The 16,193-nt window shown below is 49.8% G+C and overlaps 4 protein-coding genes across 6 annotated transcripts; 3 read left to right on the forward strand and 1 right to left on the reverse strand.

Moving 5' to 3' along the window:
• Positions 1 to 338: 338 nt before the first annotated feature.
• Positions 339 to 8,659, reverse strand: COQ5 (coenzyme Q5, methyltransferase). Its single transcript, XM_068653901.1, has 7 exons — positions 8,421 to 8,659; positions 7,860 to 8,009; positions 7,159 to 7,383; positions 3,116 to 3,222; positions 1,393 to 1,481; positions 1,074 to 1,185; positions 339 to 959 (listed from the first exon to the last, which is right to left on the reverse strand). Exons 1-7 carry the CDS (start codon positions 8,572 to 8,574, stop codon positions 858 to 860), a joined length of 939 nt encoding a protein of 312 aa, XP_068510002.1. The 5' UTR covers positions 8,575 to 8,659; the 3' UTR covers positions 339 to 857.
• A 178-nt stretch (positions 8,660 to 8,837) lies between these two features.
• LOC137841218 (dynein light chain 1, cytoplasmic) lies at positions 8,838 to 12,229 on the forward strand. Of its 3 annotated transcripts, none has more exons than XM_068653905.1 (3): positions 8,838 to 8,949; positions 10,177 to 10,314; positions 11,618 to 12,229. In XM_068653905.1, exons 1-3 carry the CDS (start codon positions 8,911 to 8,913, stop codon positions 11,753 to 11,755), a joined length of 315 nt encoding a protein of 104 aa, XP_068510006.1. In that variant the 5' UTR covers positions 8,838 to 8,910; the 3' UTR covers positions 11,756 to 12,229. The 3 variants fall into 3 exon arrangements, with proteins under 3 accessions (XP_068510006.1, XP_068510007.1, XP_068510008.1); XM_068653906.1 differs by lacking the exon at positions 8,838 to 8,949 and adding an exon at positions 9,549 to 9,710; XM_068653907.1 differs by lacking the exon at positions 8,838 to 8,949 and adding an exon at positions 9,607 to 9,629.
• A 188-nt stretch (positions 12,230 to 12,417) lies between these two features.
• Positions 12,418 to 14,243, forward strand: LOC137841222 (dynein light chain LC6, flagellar outer arm-like). The gene is made up of 2 exons (XM_068653910.1): positions 12,418 to 12,665; positions 13,918 to 14,243. Exons 1-2 carry the CDS (start codon positions 12,534 to 12,536, stop codon positions 14,053 to 14,055), a joined length of 270 nt encoding a protein of 89 aa, XP_068510011.1. The 5' UTR covers positions 12,418 to 12,533; the 3' UTR covers positions 14,056 to 14,243.
• Positions 14,244 to 14,562: 319 nt separating this feature from the next.
• Positions 14,563 to 15,995, forward strand: LOC137841221 (dynein light chain 1, cytoplasmic-like). The gene is made up of 2 exons (XM_068653909.1): positions 14,563 to 14,847; positions 15,003 to 15,995. Exons 1-2 carry the CDS (start codon positions 14,716 to 14,718, stop codon positions 15,138 to 15,140), a joined length of 270 nt encoding a protein of 89 aa, XP_068510010.1. The 5' UTR covers positions 14,563 to 14,715; the 3' UTR covers positions 15,141 to 15,995.
• Positions 15,996 to 16,193: the final 198 nt, after the last annotated feature.

A 16,193-nucleotide genomic window follows, 5' to 3' on the forward strand; every position in this document is an offset into this window, starting at 1 on the left:
GAACAGAGGGGTTTTCACTCTTTTATTACACAGCTGTTGCTTTAGAATACAACTCAAACTACTCAAAGCTAGAAAATATATGTTTTTACTCTTCTTATTTTTTAATGTATCCTGTGACAGAAGGATCAAGTGTTCAATAGTTTAAAGATCAGAAGCAAGTGTGTGGTATTTTTATGGATATGTTCTACATGCAGTATTGACAGAAGAAACATATATTCACCTGATTTGATACGTAGGTGAACATACATCATCGCATTCCAGAATAGTTATTAAGTTACTATTCCCCAGAAGGGTTTCCTTTCTTTTAAAAATATTAAAATACTGTCTTAAATTAGAAGTAGTTGATGCATAGCTGTTTTATTTTGTAAGCCTTCCATTTGTTTGAAAGAAGTAAAAGGATCATGGAAAAGCCCCTTAAAGTCCACATGACTGAAAGACAATGACAGTTTAATACAGGTTTAATAAATCCAAGTTACTTCTCACTGCTATGACAACCCCCTTGAGGCCGAGTACAAGAAAGGAGGTATCTCAGCTGAAGACTAGTTAGTCCGTTTCTGTACCCACATCAGGTGTAACTGAAGTTTCTCCATTAATCAGTAATGCTCAGTTTTGGCCACATCCTTTGAGTCCTGTGCACTTGAAGAAATGCAAGTGTACAAAACCAGTCATAGAAATCACTTCATCCTCAGGTCTCGAGGGGAAAAAGGTTGCTGACATTCTTCCGGGCCTGTCTGCTGAGCAAGTATCTGCTGCACAAGCTCTTAAAGCTTTCCTCTTCTATCTTCATAGAGTTAAAATTCCAAGCTTTCAGATTACTCAGGAAAATTGTACTTCCTGTGTTTTGCTACACAGTAGGCTCATAGTTTGAAACCTGAGTGAATGGCAACTATGCCAGACGATAAATTCTGATAATCCACTTTAAAAAACCCTGCATCTTCTATCATTTCCTTCAGCTCCTCCTGAAAAATAATAGTTCCATGATTACAACCACCCGAAAGCCTATAAGCCAGCTGCCTCCACGATTCTGGCGGGACCGTGTCTTGTGTATCAGTGCATCCAGAGAAATGTCTTACCTGAGGGGGGAAGCGTCGGATGCTCTCCACAAGATACTGGTAAGACTTCCAGTCACCAGCGATTATTTCTCCCAGAACAGGGATAACCTGGAAGCTGTAGAGATCATAGAGCCTGCAGAGACAGAAATCATGCACAGATTAATACAAACAAGTTTTAAACCAAGCATCTTCAATATAAGTTGATCTCTTTACCACTATGCTATGTCCAAATTTGGTTTTAAAGTGCACAATGAGAAGGCTGCAAAGTGTCTCTGTCTCTTGCCCCGGCTGAGTGCAAGCAAATCTTGTGACGTGGCGTAAGGCGTCACCATGTTCCTACCTGGAAAGGAGAGGGTTGCTGACTTGACTAAATTCGAGGCAGAGAAATCTCCCTCCTGGTTTCAGCACACGATAGGCCTCCTGAAGTGCCTGAGACAAAGCAGATATGATGAGTTTGTTTCTGTAGAACAGCACCTGTGTGCTGTCATGCCAAATGACAACTCAGTAATGAACTGAGGGGAGTAAAGAAAATCCTGACTGGCGATCTCCAATGTTTACTTGTAGAGAAGCATCCCAAGACCATCAAAACCAAAACAATACCGAAACACATAATGCTCCTGGTGTTAGGTAAATAGATTTATGCCATGCTTTATGTTGAAACGATGATATTAGGGATGCATTTTTAATTCCCTTTTTCCCTGCTCTCAGTTGATGAATGTTTGCCAGCACAGTTCTTGTAATTACAGACCAAAGGAAAAGGTGACTCAGCTAGAAGAAACTGAAACTGAAAAGAGGGCATGATATAAATATATTTTTAATCAAAAGACAAGACTTTATTCAACTGTGAGGCACATCAAAGGATCAAAGAAGAAATGATCCTGAGTTTTGGAAGAACAGCTTGTGAGAACAGGGAGGAAGGAAAGGGAAGAAAAGAAACTTAGAGCTGCTTAGAAAATTCCATCCTATATCCAAAACAAACCAGCCAAGAACAACTAGAAATGTCCTGTTGACAACTATGCTTTTCCATATAAGAACACAGAGTTGTGTTCAACAGCCTCTGCAGGTTCTACATCTGCTTGGCTTCAAGCGTCACGTTCCTAAGGGATCAAATATAAACAGTACACATGCATGATGAGAGCTCTAAAAAAGAATTGGACCTTCAATGTGTTTTGCATCAAGTCTCCAGGGAGCCATGCTACCAGACTTCTGTATCCAGTTCCCTTGAAGAGCTATAAGGCAAGAGCCTGTGCTTCAGAAGGGTGCAGATAAAGCACCGTGGAAGACCATCTGCATTAAAGAAGTTCAAAGACACACATTTCAAGGTGGTTTGGACCCAAATGCTACACCTCCTGTGGAAGGAGCATTGCCAAGGTTGTAACACACTCCTCCAAAACACAGAGTAGCCAACCAGACACAGGTGATCTACCCTTTCTTCACCCACAAGACAGCTAGTTGTTCCCAAAGGACTGACACTGTTTAGAACAGAGAGAACTCTCCCTAATTAAAATCGCATTCATTCTTTATGGGGAACCGTACTACCAGCCAGTGTAGACACTAAACGGGGCTGAACAGATTAATTCGACAGTAGTGGTGGCAGCAGCCAGCTGCTCCCCACTTTGTTCTCTGGAAGCTCTGCTGGCTCAGACAGGTAAATAGAATGAGGCAGAAAGCATCGACCCACTGCAGGTGGGATGTAGGTCAAGTGCTTCAGGAAGATTTGGGACAGGCAGACTGACTGCACTGTACATGTGTAGGTCCTGTAATATCACAGGTTAAAAGACAGGGAATGCAGCATTCAGCCCTTTTTGCCTTAGGAAGAGATTGTGTGGCTTGCCAAGCTGGAAAGATTGGGTGCAACCAGTATAAATCTAACTTTTATGACAAAGGTGGAGCATTTAATCGCATTCTTCATTCAAACATGCTGCACAATATGTGCCACTTATTTTAAATGTCTTGGGAGTAGACAAAGATGTTTCTTTACCCAAAGATTAGGCTTCCTCTGCTAGAAGAAGCATCAGATGGATTGTAAAGACCCTGTGCCAGCACACACTATAGCAACTTACCAAATCAATACGAGTTACATTTCGTATTCCAAAGGCAATTGTGTAAACATCAAATTTATCGTCATCAAAGGGCAGCTCTTCAGCATTGCCAAGCACCCAGGACAAGCCTGTAATGAAAGCCAAGGACACAATATTGAACAGGCCTTATATAAATGCTGGTCCAAAAAGACTAGAACTTCTCTATTCCAGAAGGAAATACTTATTAATAAATAGATATTTAAACACAGTGATTCATTTTTGATGGAGGAAAAAACACTTTGGTCTATACTTACAAATATTTCAGTGCCCTGTATTGCAACAGATTTGCCAAAACATCCTTCTGCACACGTGCATGCTGCGTGCACAGTGCCTTGGTCTGCCACCAAGATTTCACCCCAATCTTTCGTTGTAGTGGAAAGCCACACCAACTGGCTGCTGGCTGTTGCAAAGCTGCAAGAGGAGACTCTCTGCTCAAACAGCGACTACAGACAGTGACTAACATCTTGCCATGCAAAAAGATATAAAACACTGAAGAAATGTAGGTAGAAAGTTTCCATGATTGAAGAACATGAAAAGCCACACTCCTCCTCTATCAGCACGTGATCCTGTTGCAGCTGTGCTGTTTCCCAAACACCAACAGATCATGGCCACGTCTATCTGTGCAGTGTTAGGCTTGTCCAAGCTATTGGTGCCAAAGTAAAACTACTAAGTTTAGAATAAATAGTTCTTAAGGTCACTTTTTGGTGACTCTGATGCAGAAGAAAATATCCTAACAGAAAAAAAACAGGAGTTTTCTGCAACAGCAAGCAACAGTTCAAAGGACAGTATGCAAGAAAAAGGCATGGGGAACAAAACAGCAGAAAACCTCAGCTGCTGCCAGAAGGCATTCAAATTTCATTTTTACAAAGTAGATACAGTTGTAGAAAGTGTAGTATAAAAAGATGCACACGACATTACTAAAGCAGTAATTATTAGTCTTATTTAAACCTCAGCAGTTTAAATAGACCTCTAAGAACTGAGTACCAAGAAAAGGTTCTGAGCAACAGGAAAACTACCCCTCAGAATACACTGTTGTGAAATCACAGGCCAGAAGTTTGTAAGGGGATAGATGAAAGGGCTGTCAGTGTTGTGGTCTACCTTGACTTCAGTAAGGCCTTTGACACCGTTCCCTACAACATTCTCCTCAAGAAACTGGCTGCTCGTGGCTTGGACTAGCCATGGGTTTGTTGGAGGGCGGTCACTAGTGGCGTCCCCCAGGGCTTGGTACTGGGGCCAGTGCTCTTTAACATCTTTATTGATGATCTGGATGAGGGCATTGAGTGCACCCTCAGTAAGTTTGCAGATGACACCAAGTTAGGTGCGTGTGTCGATCTGCTCGAGGGTAGGAAGGCTCTGCAGGAGGATCTGGATAGGCTGCACCGATGGGCTGAGGTCAACTGCATGAAGTTTAACAAGGCCGAGTGCCTGGTCCTGCACCTGGGGCACAACAACCCCAAGCAGAGCTACAGGCTGGGAGATGAGTGGTTGGAGAGCTGCCAGGCAGAGAAGGACCTGGGAGTGATGGTGGACAGTCAGCTGAATATGAGCCAGCAGTGTGCTCAGGTGGCCAAGAAGGCCAACGGCATCCTGGCTTGTATCAGAAACAGTGTGACCAGCAGGGCCAGGGAGGTGATCGTCCCCCTGTACTCTGCTCTGGTGAGGCCGCACCTTGAGTACTGTGTTCAGTTTTGGGCCCCTCACTACAAGGACATGGAGGTGCTTGAGCAAGTCCAGAGAAGGGCGACGAAGCTGGTGAGGGGCCTGGAGAACAAGTCCTACAAGGAGCGGCTGAAGGAACTGGGCTTGTTCAGCCTGGAGAAAAGGAGGCTCAGGGGCGACCTTATTGCTCTCTACAGGTACCTTAAAGAAGGCTGTAGTGAGGTGGGGGTTGGCCTGTTCTCCCACGTGCCTGGTGACAGGACAAGGGGGAATGGGCTTAAGTTGCGCCGGGGGAGTTTTAGGTTGGATATTAGGAAGAACTTCTTTCCTGAGAGGGTTGTGAGGCATTAGAATGGGCTGTCCAGGGAAGTGGTGGAGTCACCATCCCTGGAGGGCTTTAAAAGCTATTTAGATGTAGAGCTCAGTGATGTGGTTTAGGGGAGGACTGGTTAGTGGTAGGTCAGAGGTTGGACTCAGATTTTGGAGGTCTCTTCCAGCCTAGACGATTCTGTGACTCTGTGTTAAGCAAGGAGCCGAGGCACACGCAGCGCACCCTACCACTCCTGCTGGCCAAAATGCACGATCAGCAATTGTGCAGCACACATGCTTCTTTTCAGTGTGCACAGCCCCCATTGCTGGCTAACAAATACATAGAAATGTACGCACTGGGAAACAGTAAGAGAAAACCAAGCCCCTTGCAACTTTACGGAAAATAAATTTCAGACCTCAGCCGATCAGCATGTAAACAAACTCAGAAGTGAATTTACTAAGACAGGGAGAAATCACATGAAGAACAGCAGTAAGGACATACTCAATGGGTATGTGCTGAACGAGGGAGAGGAAGAGGTAAGAAGTCAGAATTGTAGCACAGCCGGGAAGAAGGCAGCTCAGGCAACAGGATGGCAATTGAGCCTCAACAACTACATTGTACAGAGAAAAAAAATTAGAAACTAGATATATGCATTTTGAGAACTTGATACGTCACAAAAATACCTGAAAATTGAAGCCAACTGAACAAAATGCTTTTTTTTTTTTTATAGTGGCTGGGAGGCAGTATCAAGCTTTATTTCAGATCCTAAGCTATAGCCATAAAGCATTTATACTTACAGTGTTGGTACAGTTCAGGTGTTCCCAAACTATATTGCATAGAGAGCTCTGGACAGGCTTGCAAGCTGCTCAGAGAAGCATGATGCATGCAGCCTGCCAGAGTTGGAAGAACCGATGCTTTTACAATTAGTTTACTATGCCAAGAGAAGAGGGGGAGGCAGGCAGGCAATGGCCTGAAGTAACCCACCAGCTGAGAACCAGAGCAGCTGAGAGAACCTGTGTCAGCAGCTTTTCTGTCAGCCCCTTTCGCTGCTGAGCTTTGTTTTATGTCCTTCAGCCTACGTAATTTCCAGGCAAGAACTTCACTTCTATCTGCCTGGAAGACCTTTCTTGCAAGGCCCTGTCTGCTCCACATGCACATACACCCCTTGCACCAGGAGCTGCCAACAAGAGGTAAGTGCAAGGTGGGTCACTGGCCGCAGCTGTGAGTGGAGTGGTGATGGGGGTGTGGGAGCAGAGCACAGTGAAAGGACACATGGGACGTCTCACAGCACATACACAGAGGCTGCCCAGGGCATTCCTCATGGTGGCTACCCAGGAAAACAAGTCTGAGAATGTCCTGTATACTTTACTTTGCTAATATATTTGGTAAATAGCCCTAATTGACAAGATGAACTATTATCATACAAATGCTGAACCACAAAAGCAGGACTTCTTTTTATGTATCTTACATCTTAAAATCAGGCTTAGTCAGCATTGGTGTGGTCCACAACAAATTCTAGGTAACAGTAAATTAATCTGTTGATCTGCAAACTAACATTTAATATAATTCAGTTTCTCTGAATATTATTAGCACATTCTCTAACTGTGGAAAGTTTTGTAGCTTTACAATATACTACCATTCTTGCATTTTTTATTTGCTGCCTTAATTCTCAGAACTTTAGTGCAACTATTCTAGGGCTGAGCTTTGCTGCATTATCTGCCTTAATAAAATCTGATTAGTTTGCACAAATATAAAGAGCAGGCTTAGGCTATTTGGCCAGTTTTGAATATCCAATGGCTGGATATCAGAACTCACGAACACTTCCATGCCTTTATTCCTAAAAGCTCAAGAGGATCGCTGTATATTTGAACTTCATACTACGTGTGTCTCACTGGAAAAGTGATTTTGCCTTGACAAATATGAAAGCACAGCTTTGGCATATACCAGGGCTATATACTTCATGCTGTAATCCTGAAGTGGTGATTGCCTTGTGGCCATTACGCGTCACATTCTTGCTATCTAGCACATTACTGAAATGGTACAATGCACGACTTACCTTCAGAGTAGCCAAGATGCTGTGCTCTTTGCTTCCCAACTTTTAACATTTCTTTGTTAATGTCACAGACCACAACTTGGGAATCCCCTAGTGGCTTAACTTTTTCTTCCTCGTAACTCTTAGCGATTTCCTGCCACGACAAATTCTGATGGCGCTTAAGCTTCTGTTGGAGTTGACGTTCTCGTACAGAGCGAACATAATTAATAAATCGAAAGGCAATGTCACCTGCATTTGTTTTAAAAGAAAGATAAATGTTTCAGAATGTTTCCTGAACATGAAAGTACTAAAACTCCAGGAAATTGGAACATAAAGCTCTGAACATCAAACTTACATGTTATACAGTAAGTATATAAGTAAAGGGAATATATTAGAAACAAACAGAAAAAAAATTAAATATATTAAAAGCAAACTTTCTGCAAAATAAAGTAGTTTTTAACAGCATATTATGGCATTATTGTAATGATTTCAGAGCCTTGGAGTAAGATATTTCAGAACACAAATAAGTTAGCTCTCAACCTCTCTTCACTGTAAATCTGCTATAGTATTGTAGTAAATCAGATAGATGTTTTACTGGTTTTAAAGACAGGGAAACTAAGACCAAAAAAAAAAAAAAAAAAGGTTAGGCAACTCAAGTCTGAGCAATCTCAAACAGTTCAAAGATAGCGTGGTGTGGTCATGTGGAACTCACCCAAATTATTTACCTGTTCCTCCAGCAACATCAACAAGAAGCGTTCCTGGGGAAGGATTCATTTTATGCACGAGGATATCCTTCCACACCCGATGAATCCCCAGAGTCATTGAATCATTCATTACATCATATTTCTCGGCCACGTTTTCAAAGACCTGATAAACTGTAAAGAAAGAACATAAGAAGGAGATGCAGTTTAATTAAAAACGCTTCAGTGGCAAGAAAGCGTCCTTTTTTTTTGCCTGGTGGAGGTCTGCCACCATGTGGAACTGAGGAAGATCACCTGAAAACTCCTTACACCAAAAAAACGACAAAATCCCATTGACCTTGCTGCCTGACAAAGCTGTCTTTGGAGAAACACAGCCTCTTCCCGTAACCCTCCCGGTACTCTGGGGGGAAGGATCAAGCTGGGACAAGGCAGATGGTGTTTACCGAGGCTCCCGGTAACGTCTCAAAGCAAGCTCCCGGCCCCACCACCCCTCCGGGACCCCCTTCACCCCCACAACCGATGCGCGCCGGGAGCCCCGGCCGGCTCCCCCCGGGCCCCGCCGCAGCGAGCCGCCGGCCCCCTCACTTTTCTCCCTCCTCTCCTCCTCCGACACGTTCTGGAAGCCGAAATGCGTCTGGGGCCCGGCGGCGAAGCCCCGGGCGAGGCCGAGCAGCGCCCGCAGAGCCCCGGGGCGGCGAGTGAGGAGCGGCCGGGCCGGGCCCAGCCCCGCCGCCGCCATTTTGAAGGGCGCGACCCGGCCCAGCCCCACCGGGCCCGGTGCCCCCGGCGTCCCGCGGCCCTGCCGAGCTCCGGAGGTTTTTTAATTTCACCCGTGAACCCCCCCGGGGCCAGGCACGCCGGGTGTTTGTCGGTCCCCGGGGCCGAGGGGAGGCGGGAGGGGTTTTGGTTCCCCCTCAGGAACTTTAGCGGGAGGGGTCTTGGTTCCCCGTGGGGAATTTAGCACGATTTGGGGAATCGTCTGGTGAGATTTTCTTTTTTTTTGTGCAGTGAACGCCCTGCTTGTACATGGGAGTCACCCGGGAGCCTTTGAACTGAAGAGGTACGGAATTACTGAATGGATGCGGAGTTCCTGAGCCATGCGTCACGCCGGGAGGTGAGGTCACGGCTCCGAGGAGCGGGCCCGGAGCTGCGCTCCCCCAGCACGGGCTGGGCTCCAGCCGCCTCCCTCCGCCCTCACACCCCCGGGGCCTCCTCGCGTGCTGCGGGCGGAATTGGGCCAAACCTCCCCGTTTTCGCCCCGTGTTCTTCACAGCACGGTACCCGCACAGCACCGCACGTTATCCTTGCGGTGCCTCAGGCAGGGGGAGCCACGAGCGGTGCCTACCGGAGGAGTTACCGGGGGGCCCTCGCACGCTGCCTTCACGGACCGCCCGCACGGACGCGCCGGTTGGGGCGGCTCAGCCATGACGGGGGGGGAAAGAGGAGGCCGAGCGGAGGCTGCGGGGCACCTGAGCGCCCCCATTCCCGCCCCACGGACACGCCGTGCCCCGGGCCGGCCCCACGGGAGCCCCGTGAGCGCCGAACCCGGCGTCTGCACGGCGCCGCTCATCGCTATGGCAACGGCCGCAAAGCACGCCGGGCTGAAAGAAAGCGCAGAGAGAAAACGCTGCGAGACAGCGCGTTCCCGGCCAATGAGCGCGCGGAGCGGCGGCGGGGGTAACCAATAGCCGGCGGCCGGCGCGGAGAGGGCGGGGCTGGCGGCTGAGGGAGGCGGGTGCGGTGCGCGCGGGTCGGTTAAACCGGAGCGGCGGCGGCGCGAGCGGAGTCCCTGAGGTGCGCGTCCACCCCCCACATCCCCACCCGCCCGCTGCGCGCCGCTCTACCGGGGCTGCCCCTGCTCCTCGACCGCGAACGGTGAGGGAAGGGCGTGGGGAGCTGAGCCCTGAGGGGCTGGGGCTCGACCGGTACCGGGAAGGCCGAGGGGAGGCGGGCGGGGCGCGGCTCGCCCCTTCCCGTGGTCCCCGGGGGGTTGCGGGGAGCGGCTGAGGGGGCTGCGCCCCCTCCCGGTGGTTCCCGGCCTGAGGCGGGGCGGAGCGGGACTGGGGGGGAGTCGGGAAGGGCTGGGAAGGACCCGGCTACGCTCCCCTTGCTCGGGACTGAGGCGCTTCGGAGCAGGCGCTGAGCTGAGGCGGCTGCGAGCGGGGCTGTGCCCTGCCCCTGAGCCGCCCTGCGGGGCCGCTGCGCTGCAAGCGGCGTGGTATGGCCGGGTGCTGAGCTGGGCGCTGCGGGAAGCCCTGGGGAGCCGTGGTGGTACCTCGGGAGATTGCTCGGCAGGTGGCTGCGCCTGTAACTTTGAATTTTGGTCTTCGCCGTAATTCAGGCAATCATGAGTGACCGAAAGGCAGTGATCAAGAATGCTGATATGTCAGAGGAGATGCAGCAAGATGCCGTGGAGTGTGCCACTCAGGCCCTGGAGAAGTACAACATCGAGAAGGATATTGCTGCTCACATCAAGAAGGTGAGGGTCTGGTTGTGGGGCGTGCTCGTGTGCATGAAAAGTCAGGCAGGCGAACGTTGTTAGGCAAGTAGCTCTAGAGAAACAAGTTCCAGAGATACTAGATAATCAAGTTGGGCTTTCCCTGTAGGCTGGTGTCCTTATGTTCCTTTCCCCACCCTTTGCATGGATTTTTGTGGTCCTTCTGCTCTCCCCTTGCAAAACTTTCCACTTAAGCATTTTCCTCCATTATCTCCCTGTCCAGGTTAACAAAAAAGTGGCAGCTGACCTGTCCCTGTGACTGATCTGCCAGGACAAAACACTGGCCCTATTGAGCTCTCCTATAGCTTTTCTGTGAGAGAAAGCCTGTTTTACATAGTTCTTGATTTCAGTTGTATTGAACTTAATCTTCAGGATCTGTTTAGTTCTGTACCTGGGAAACAAAAATTGCAGGGAAACATTCTTTTTGGCAAGTCTATTGCGCTCGCATCTTTCTTTATATAGTGACCAAAGCAAAAAATGTATATATATCAGCCACTAAGGTGTTTTTCTGTTGGAAAAGTCTGTTAATCCTACACTAAAAAAATAGAAGGTGGGGAAAGATCTAGTTCCGATTATATTTCCTTCATCAATTCAGATTAATGGAGAAATGGAGGAGTCTCAGTGGAAGCTAAACTGATTTTTGTGGAAAAGCAATCTTAAAAGTAACTCAGCTAAGCAGAATGGCTGTTTTCATCAGAGAAAACTTGTTTTGCTGTTCCCATAGTACAGAGAAGCACTTTTTTTTTTTTCCCAGATGCAGGAAATATCTAAGATAGCAAAGAGGGAGTTTAGCCTGCTGTGTGCCAGGTACTTTCTGTGGCAGCTACTGGAAGCTTCTGGAGAAGTTTGCTTGATGTGTGTGAACACGTCATGGAGATTTGTTCATAGCACTGGTATGACAGAGCTTGTAGCAGAGTTTTTCTGTAGCTGCCCCTCAGTCCCTGTAGCACCCGTGTTGCAGAGGAACAATGAAGCCGAGATAATGGCTTAATCCCCACAGATACAAAACGAGTGGCGAGGCTTTTACTCGGGGTTACGGTTCCAGATTATGGTATGTGTTATGGGGGGAGAAATACTACTTTCCCTGAGTGAAGGAAATATTTTGAGCTTATTCCTGATTTGATAGGGAGCAAGGGGGGGGGGTGTTTTATCTGACTAAGCAGCAGGTGAATAAGTTGTAAATAAGATAGTAGTATTTAAGAGCATCTGCTCTTCCTCTAATTGCCTTGCTCCAAGTGAATACCTGTTCAGAAGCGTTCTTAATTCCGAGTGATCTATTTTGCAGGAATTCGACAAGAAATACAATCCCACTTGGCACTGCATCGTGGGAAGGAACTTCGGCAGCTACGTGACTCATGAGACCAAGCACTTCATCTACTTCTACCTCGGCCAAGTTGCTATTCTTCTTTTCAAGTCTGGTTAGCTCCGGGGACTCCTCCTGACACTTGCGTCTGGTTATGGGACTGCGCTGGCTCCTGTGACTGGTTACTGCGGCCTTCCCGAGGAAGCAGACGTTGGTCTTCAAGGGCAATGGCAGGGACTGTGCTGTAGCAGAAGGTGTTACATTGTGGATATAAAAAGGAAAAATACCAAAAAAAAAAGTCTTCCTTGTATTTATTTTTTTCTAAAAGGCTTCATCTTTGCTAGTAGGGCTGTTGGAGGAGTTTGGCCTTCAGGAGTTCTCTGGCCATCTGCAGTGTCGCCTCATTTCTGCTCGTGCTGTGAGTACTGACGGTGTTTTGTTCTCCCTGTTCCAAACATCTCCTATTTTTATTTTCTTGTGTTGCTGGATTTACTAAAAACCACGGCTATGCTGTCACAGAGCCTGAGCTGTTTCTTTTTCTGCTGATGCCTCTTGGAGATTTGATTTGGAAAATAAACGCCAAGCCCCACCCCAGCTGCCAGCTCCTTATTTCGAGACCCGCCGGGAGGGCTGGGGGCGGCCTGGCCCCGGAGGGGAGGGGAGGGGAGGGAACTACAACTCCCGGCGTGCCCCGCGCCCGGCTCCATCCGGGTCCCGGCCGCTGCTGCGCCGCCATTACGGGGCGCTGCCGTTGGTGCTGCCGGGGAGGCGGCGCCGTTCAACGGGCGGGGCCGGGCCGCGGGGGCGGGCCTCGGGCTGCTGCGGGGCACTGAGGGGCCGGGGGGTGCTGCGGGGCCCGGCTCGGGGTGCCAGGCTGCTCCGTGAGGTGTTGGGGGCCATGGGGGAGCAGAAGGCGGTGATCAAGGACACGGACATGCCCGAGGAGATGCAGCAGCAGGCCGTGGAGTGCGCCGTGCTGGCCATAGAGAAGTACAGCCGGGAGAGAGAAATCGCCGCCCTGATCAAGAGGGTAAATGTCTGCTGCTGCCTGCCCGTGCAGCGCTGTGTGGGCAGCAGGAGCCCAGCGGGTGGCTGTCGGCACGCCGTCTGGAAAAGCCAGTTCGATTCACACGAGATACGTGGGGCTGTGGGCTCACTTCCCACAGTTCCCCCAGCCCTACACCTCCCCTTCCTGGTTCTGCCCCTTCTCTTTTGCAATGCCTTCATTTTAAGCTGTTGGCTCACCAGCTTGATGCCCAGGGGAGACCAGAGAGAATCTGACCTGTCCCACAACTGCTTGGTAGAAACCAGTGGGTTGTGCATTTAAATCTGCTGGAGCTTTCTCCACTGTTTTCACCTACCACTTAAATTTTGTTCAAGTGGGCCTTAATGTTCTGCTCGTGTTTCTGTAGTAGTTGTGCAGGACTGACCAGCTGCTTCAAAATTTGTAGTTAAAAAGTGTTTTTCTGCAAAACTTTTTGTATTTGTGCCCCCTTTCTATGTGCTGACTCCTGCTAAAAACCTGAGTCTGAGGGCACTGTTAGGAATGTGTGAAAGCGAACAATCCCTGTGCAGATCTACTTCTGATACGGTTTTGGTTTTACCAAATGGAGACATCTGAGGGTTCGCTGGATCTGAGCAGTACACCTGTTGGAAGCTCTTTCAGCTAAATAGTGCTGGCACATCTGTTGGGGACGTCTTCCTTTCTGCCATCCTAACAGAGCTACCAGTGTTTTTTTTTTCCATTTGCAAGAAATACGATCTTTGTTAGTGCAGATCAGAGGGGTTGGTTCACAGTTTGTCAGATTTTCCACGTGGCTCCTAGTTGGAACCTGAGGAGAGCGCTTAGCCAAGGTTGCAATACCTGCTAGAAATGCTTGTGTGCTCCCACAGGGTTTCCTTGTTTGAGAGCTGTTGGATATGACAGCATCTGATTGCCGACCGGAATGTTCTGCCTTTAATAGACCCGTATGAATATATACATGTATATAAAGTGTGGCAGGCTCCGGAGTGTGATGGGACGGTGGCAGAACACAACTGCATGACCTGAAATTTAACAGGTGTAGCGTGAGGTCGTGGTTTGACATTTTTGGGGAAATCCCTGCGGTTACGCCTGCTCAGCTAGGAAGCGCTGAGGTGTTTTTTATTTGTTTCTTTTGTCCAAGCAGCCAGCGAGCTGTGAGAGGCCAGTAACAACCTCAACAGCTCCTGCTGCTTCTGAGTCGCCTTTCCAAAAGCGAGATTTGTGAGGTGCAGACAATTCCTAGCGGTCTTTCCTGCAGGAGTTCGAGAAGAGGTACAGCCCCACGTGGCACTGCGTCGTGGGGAGGAAGTTCGGCAGCTACGTGTCCCACGAGACCAAGCACTTCATCTTCTTCCTCGTGCGCGGCCTCAACGTGCTCCTCTTCAAAGCCGGCTGAGCCGCGGGCTGCTCGCGGAGCCGCACCTCCCTGAGCAGAGACCTGGGCACAGGTGATGTGGGACCATCCCTGCTGGTTGTGCTGCGTTTAGGGGAAAAACAGCCCCAAAGGCCTCTGTATTTATTTTCTTTCCAGAGTGAGCTTCTCAGCTAATAAAAATGTTATGTTTTAGGAGCTTTAGGGCTGTTTGAAGAACTTTAGGGCTGTTTTAAGACTTCTAGGGCTGTTTTAAGAACTTTAGGGCCATATCAAGACCTTTAGGGCTATTTTAAGAGCTTTAGGGCTATTTTCTTTTCTTTCCTAGCGAAGTTTGCCCCCTGAATGCCGCCCCCAGCCCGTGCTGCAGGGGGCGCTGCGGCGCGGCCCGGCCCCGTTGCCATGGCGACGCGTGGGGGGCGTGTCCGGCTGGAGCGTCCCCCCTGCCGGGTGTCCGCCACAGCCAATGAGCGCGCGGAGCGGCGGCGGCGGCGAGCAATCGCTGGCGGGCGGTGACGGGAGGGGGCGGGGCTAGAGCCGTAAAGAGGCGGGAGCGGCGCGAGCGGGGCCGTTAAACGGGCGGCGGCGGGGGCGAGGTGCGGAGCGCGGGGGGGAGGCGGCTGCGGCCGGCCCTGAGGGGGCCCTCCCGTGACCGGGGTCGGTGTCGGGCGCGCAGCAGGGGCCATGGGCGAGCAGAAGGCGGTGATCAAGGACACGGACATGGCGGAGGAGATGCAGCAGCAGGCCGTGCAGTGCGCCCTGCGCTCCCTGGAGGAGCAGGGCGTGGAGTTCGACGTGGCGGCGCGCATCAAGAGGGTAAAGGGCCGGCCCCGGCGCCCTGCCTGACCCCCGGGGGGGGCCGCGAGTCCCTCGTGTGCCCCGCGGGCGTGCTCTCGGCGTTCTCCCTCCCCTTTCTTCCTTCACGAGCCCTTCCAGCCCTTCCCTGCGCTCCCCAGCGGTCTCTCCCGCAGGAGTTTGACAGGAAATACAACCCCACGTGGCACTGCGTTGTGGGCAGGGATTTTTCCAGCTGTGTCACGCACGAGACCAATCACTTCATCTTCGTCTACCTGGGTCACCTCGCTGTGCTGCTCTTCAAGTGCGGCTAGAGCCGCGGACCGCTCCCCCGGCTGTCCTCTCGTGACCCAGCTGCGTGCTGACCCACAGCCCGGCGCCTGCGGCCTTACCGAGGAAGCAGATCTTGGGCTGCAGGGGTGACAGCAGGGATTTTGTTGTGGTGATGGGTTTTCTTATTGTATCTGAGGGGAAGATAGCAAAAATAACCGTTCCTTGTGTTAACTTTCTTTCCACAGCCAGCTTATTTGCCAGTAAAAAATGTTGTTCTGACTCTGAGAGTTTTATGACTGTTTTCTCTCTTTCTCTAGTGTTGCTTGTGCTACTTATTTCCCCATGAGTGTGAATGACTGATTTCTAACAACATCCTTTCTCAAATCCAAAACACATAAGCATCGTGGTATCCACACTCATAACTTCATCAATGTATCTCAGAATAATAAATCCCACTTAGGGACAAACAGCAGCTAAAAGCCCTCTTATGTGGCTTCTGTTAGAGGGTTATGTGTTAGTTCTGTCTCTTTGTGTCCTGCTTTTTTTTTTTTTTTTTGGTAAGAAACCTGAGAACTGCTGTCCCAGTGAATTTGGACTTCTTGCCCCCAAAATAATGGGAAAGGGATCAGCAGATATACTCTATGGGTGTGGGTGGTACATGGATGCTCATTAAAATACATTTAGAATCTCTATTGCCTTTGAAATATTAAACTTTTTTTTGCTTTGAAGGAGAAGTTTGGAAGTTTGAAAGTTAATAAAGTCTACAGATAACAAGTGTTACGATGCAGTGGTGGAATGTGATCCTTCGCGCCCTCTCAGACTCTGCTGTTCACACACTGACTCCTGGTGCCGCCCCATCGCTCCTCCCTAAGACATAGCAGCCCTTTTATTCCCCCTTTTCCCCCCCGTTTTTCCCTTTTATCCCCCTTTTTCCCCCGTTTCCCCCCATGACCCTTCGCCTACATTTCCCAGCACGCCCCGCGCGGCAGCCCGGCGCCTCCATTTCCCGGCATCCCTCGCGGCCCCCCAGTCCCGGCGCGCCCCGCGGGGCCCGGCTCCATCCGGGTGCGGGCGGAGCTGCGGGCGCCTGGTCG

The sequence above is a fragment of the Anas acuta genome, chromosome 17 (genome assembly GCF_963932015.1).
Source record: "Anas acuta chromosome 17, bAnaAcu1.1, whole genome shotgun sequence".
Taxonomy (NCBI): domain Eukaryota; kingdom Metazoa; phylum Chordata; class Aves; order Anseriformes; family Anatidae; genus Anas; species Anas acuta.

What these genes read in the sequence shown, in the direction of transcription:
- COQ5 (XM_068653901.1), bottom strand. Translation starts at nt 8,574, where the DNA reads ATGGCGGCGGCGGGGCTGGGCCCGGCCCGGCCGCTCCTCACTCGCCGC. An exon ending in GGAGGAGAGGAGGGAGAAAA is followed by an intron (nt 8,010 to 8,420) that starts GTGAGGGGGCCG and finishes CTTTCTTTACAG; the next exon opens with TTTATCAGGTCTTTGAAAAC. An exon ending in TCCGACGCTTCCCCCCTCAG is followed by an intron (nt 960 to 1,073) that starts GTAAGACATTTC and finishes ATTATTTTTCAG; the next exon opens with GAGGAGCTGAAGGAAATGAT.
- LOC137841218 (XM_068653905.1), top strand. Translation starts at nt 8,911, where the DNA reads ATGGATGCGGAGTTCCTGAGCCATGCGTCACGCCGGGAG. An exon ending in GCCATGCGTCACGCCGGGAG is followed by an intron (nt 8,950 to 10,176) that starts GTGAGGTCACGG and finishes GCCGTAATTCAG; the next exon opens with GCAATCATGAGTGACCGAAA. An exon ending in TTGCTGCTCACATCAAGAAG is followed by an intron (nt 10,315 to 11,617) that starts GTGAGGGTCTGG and finishes TCTATTTTGCAG; the next exon opens with GAATTCGACAAGAAATACAA.
- LOC137841222 (XM_068653910.1), top strand. Translation starts at nt 12,534, where the DNA reads ATGGGGGAGCAGAAGGCGGTGATCAAGGACACGGACATGCCCGAGGAG. An exon ending in TCGCCGCCCTGATCAAGAGG is followed by an intron (nt 12,666 to 13,917) that starts GTAAATGTCTGC and finishes TCTTTCCTGCAG; the next exon opens with GAGTTCGAGAAGAGGTACAG.
- LOC137841221 (XM_068653909.1), top strand. Translation starts at nt 14,716, where the DNA reads ATGGGCGAGCAGAAGGCGGTGATCAAGGACACGGACATGGCGGAGGAG. An exon ending in TGGCGGCGCGCATCAAGAGG is followed by an intron (nt 14,848 to 15,002) that starts GTAAAGGGCCGG and finishes TCTCTCCCGCAG; the next exon opens with GAGTTTGACAGGAAATACAA.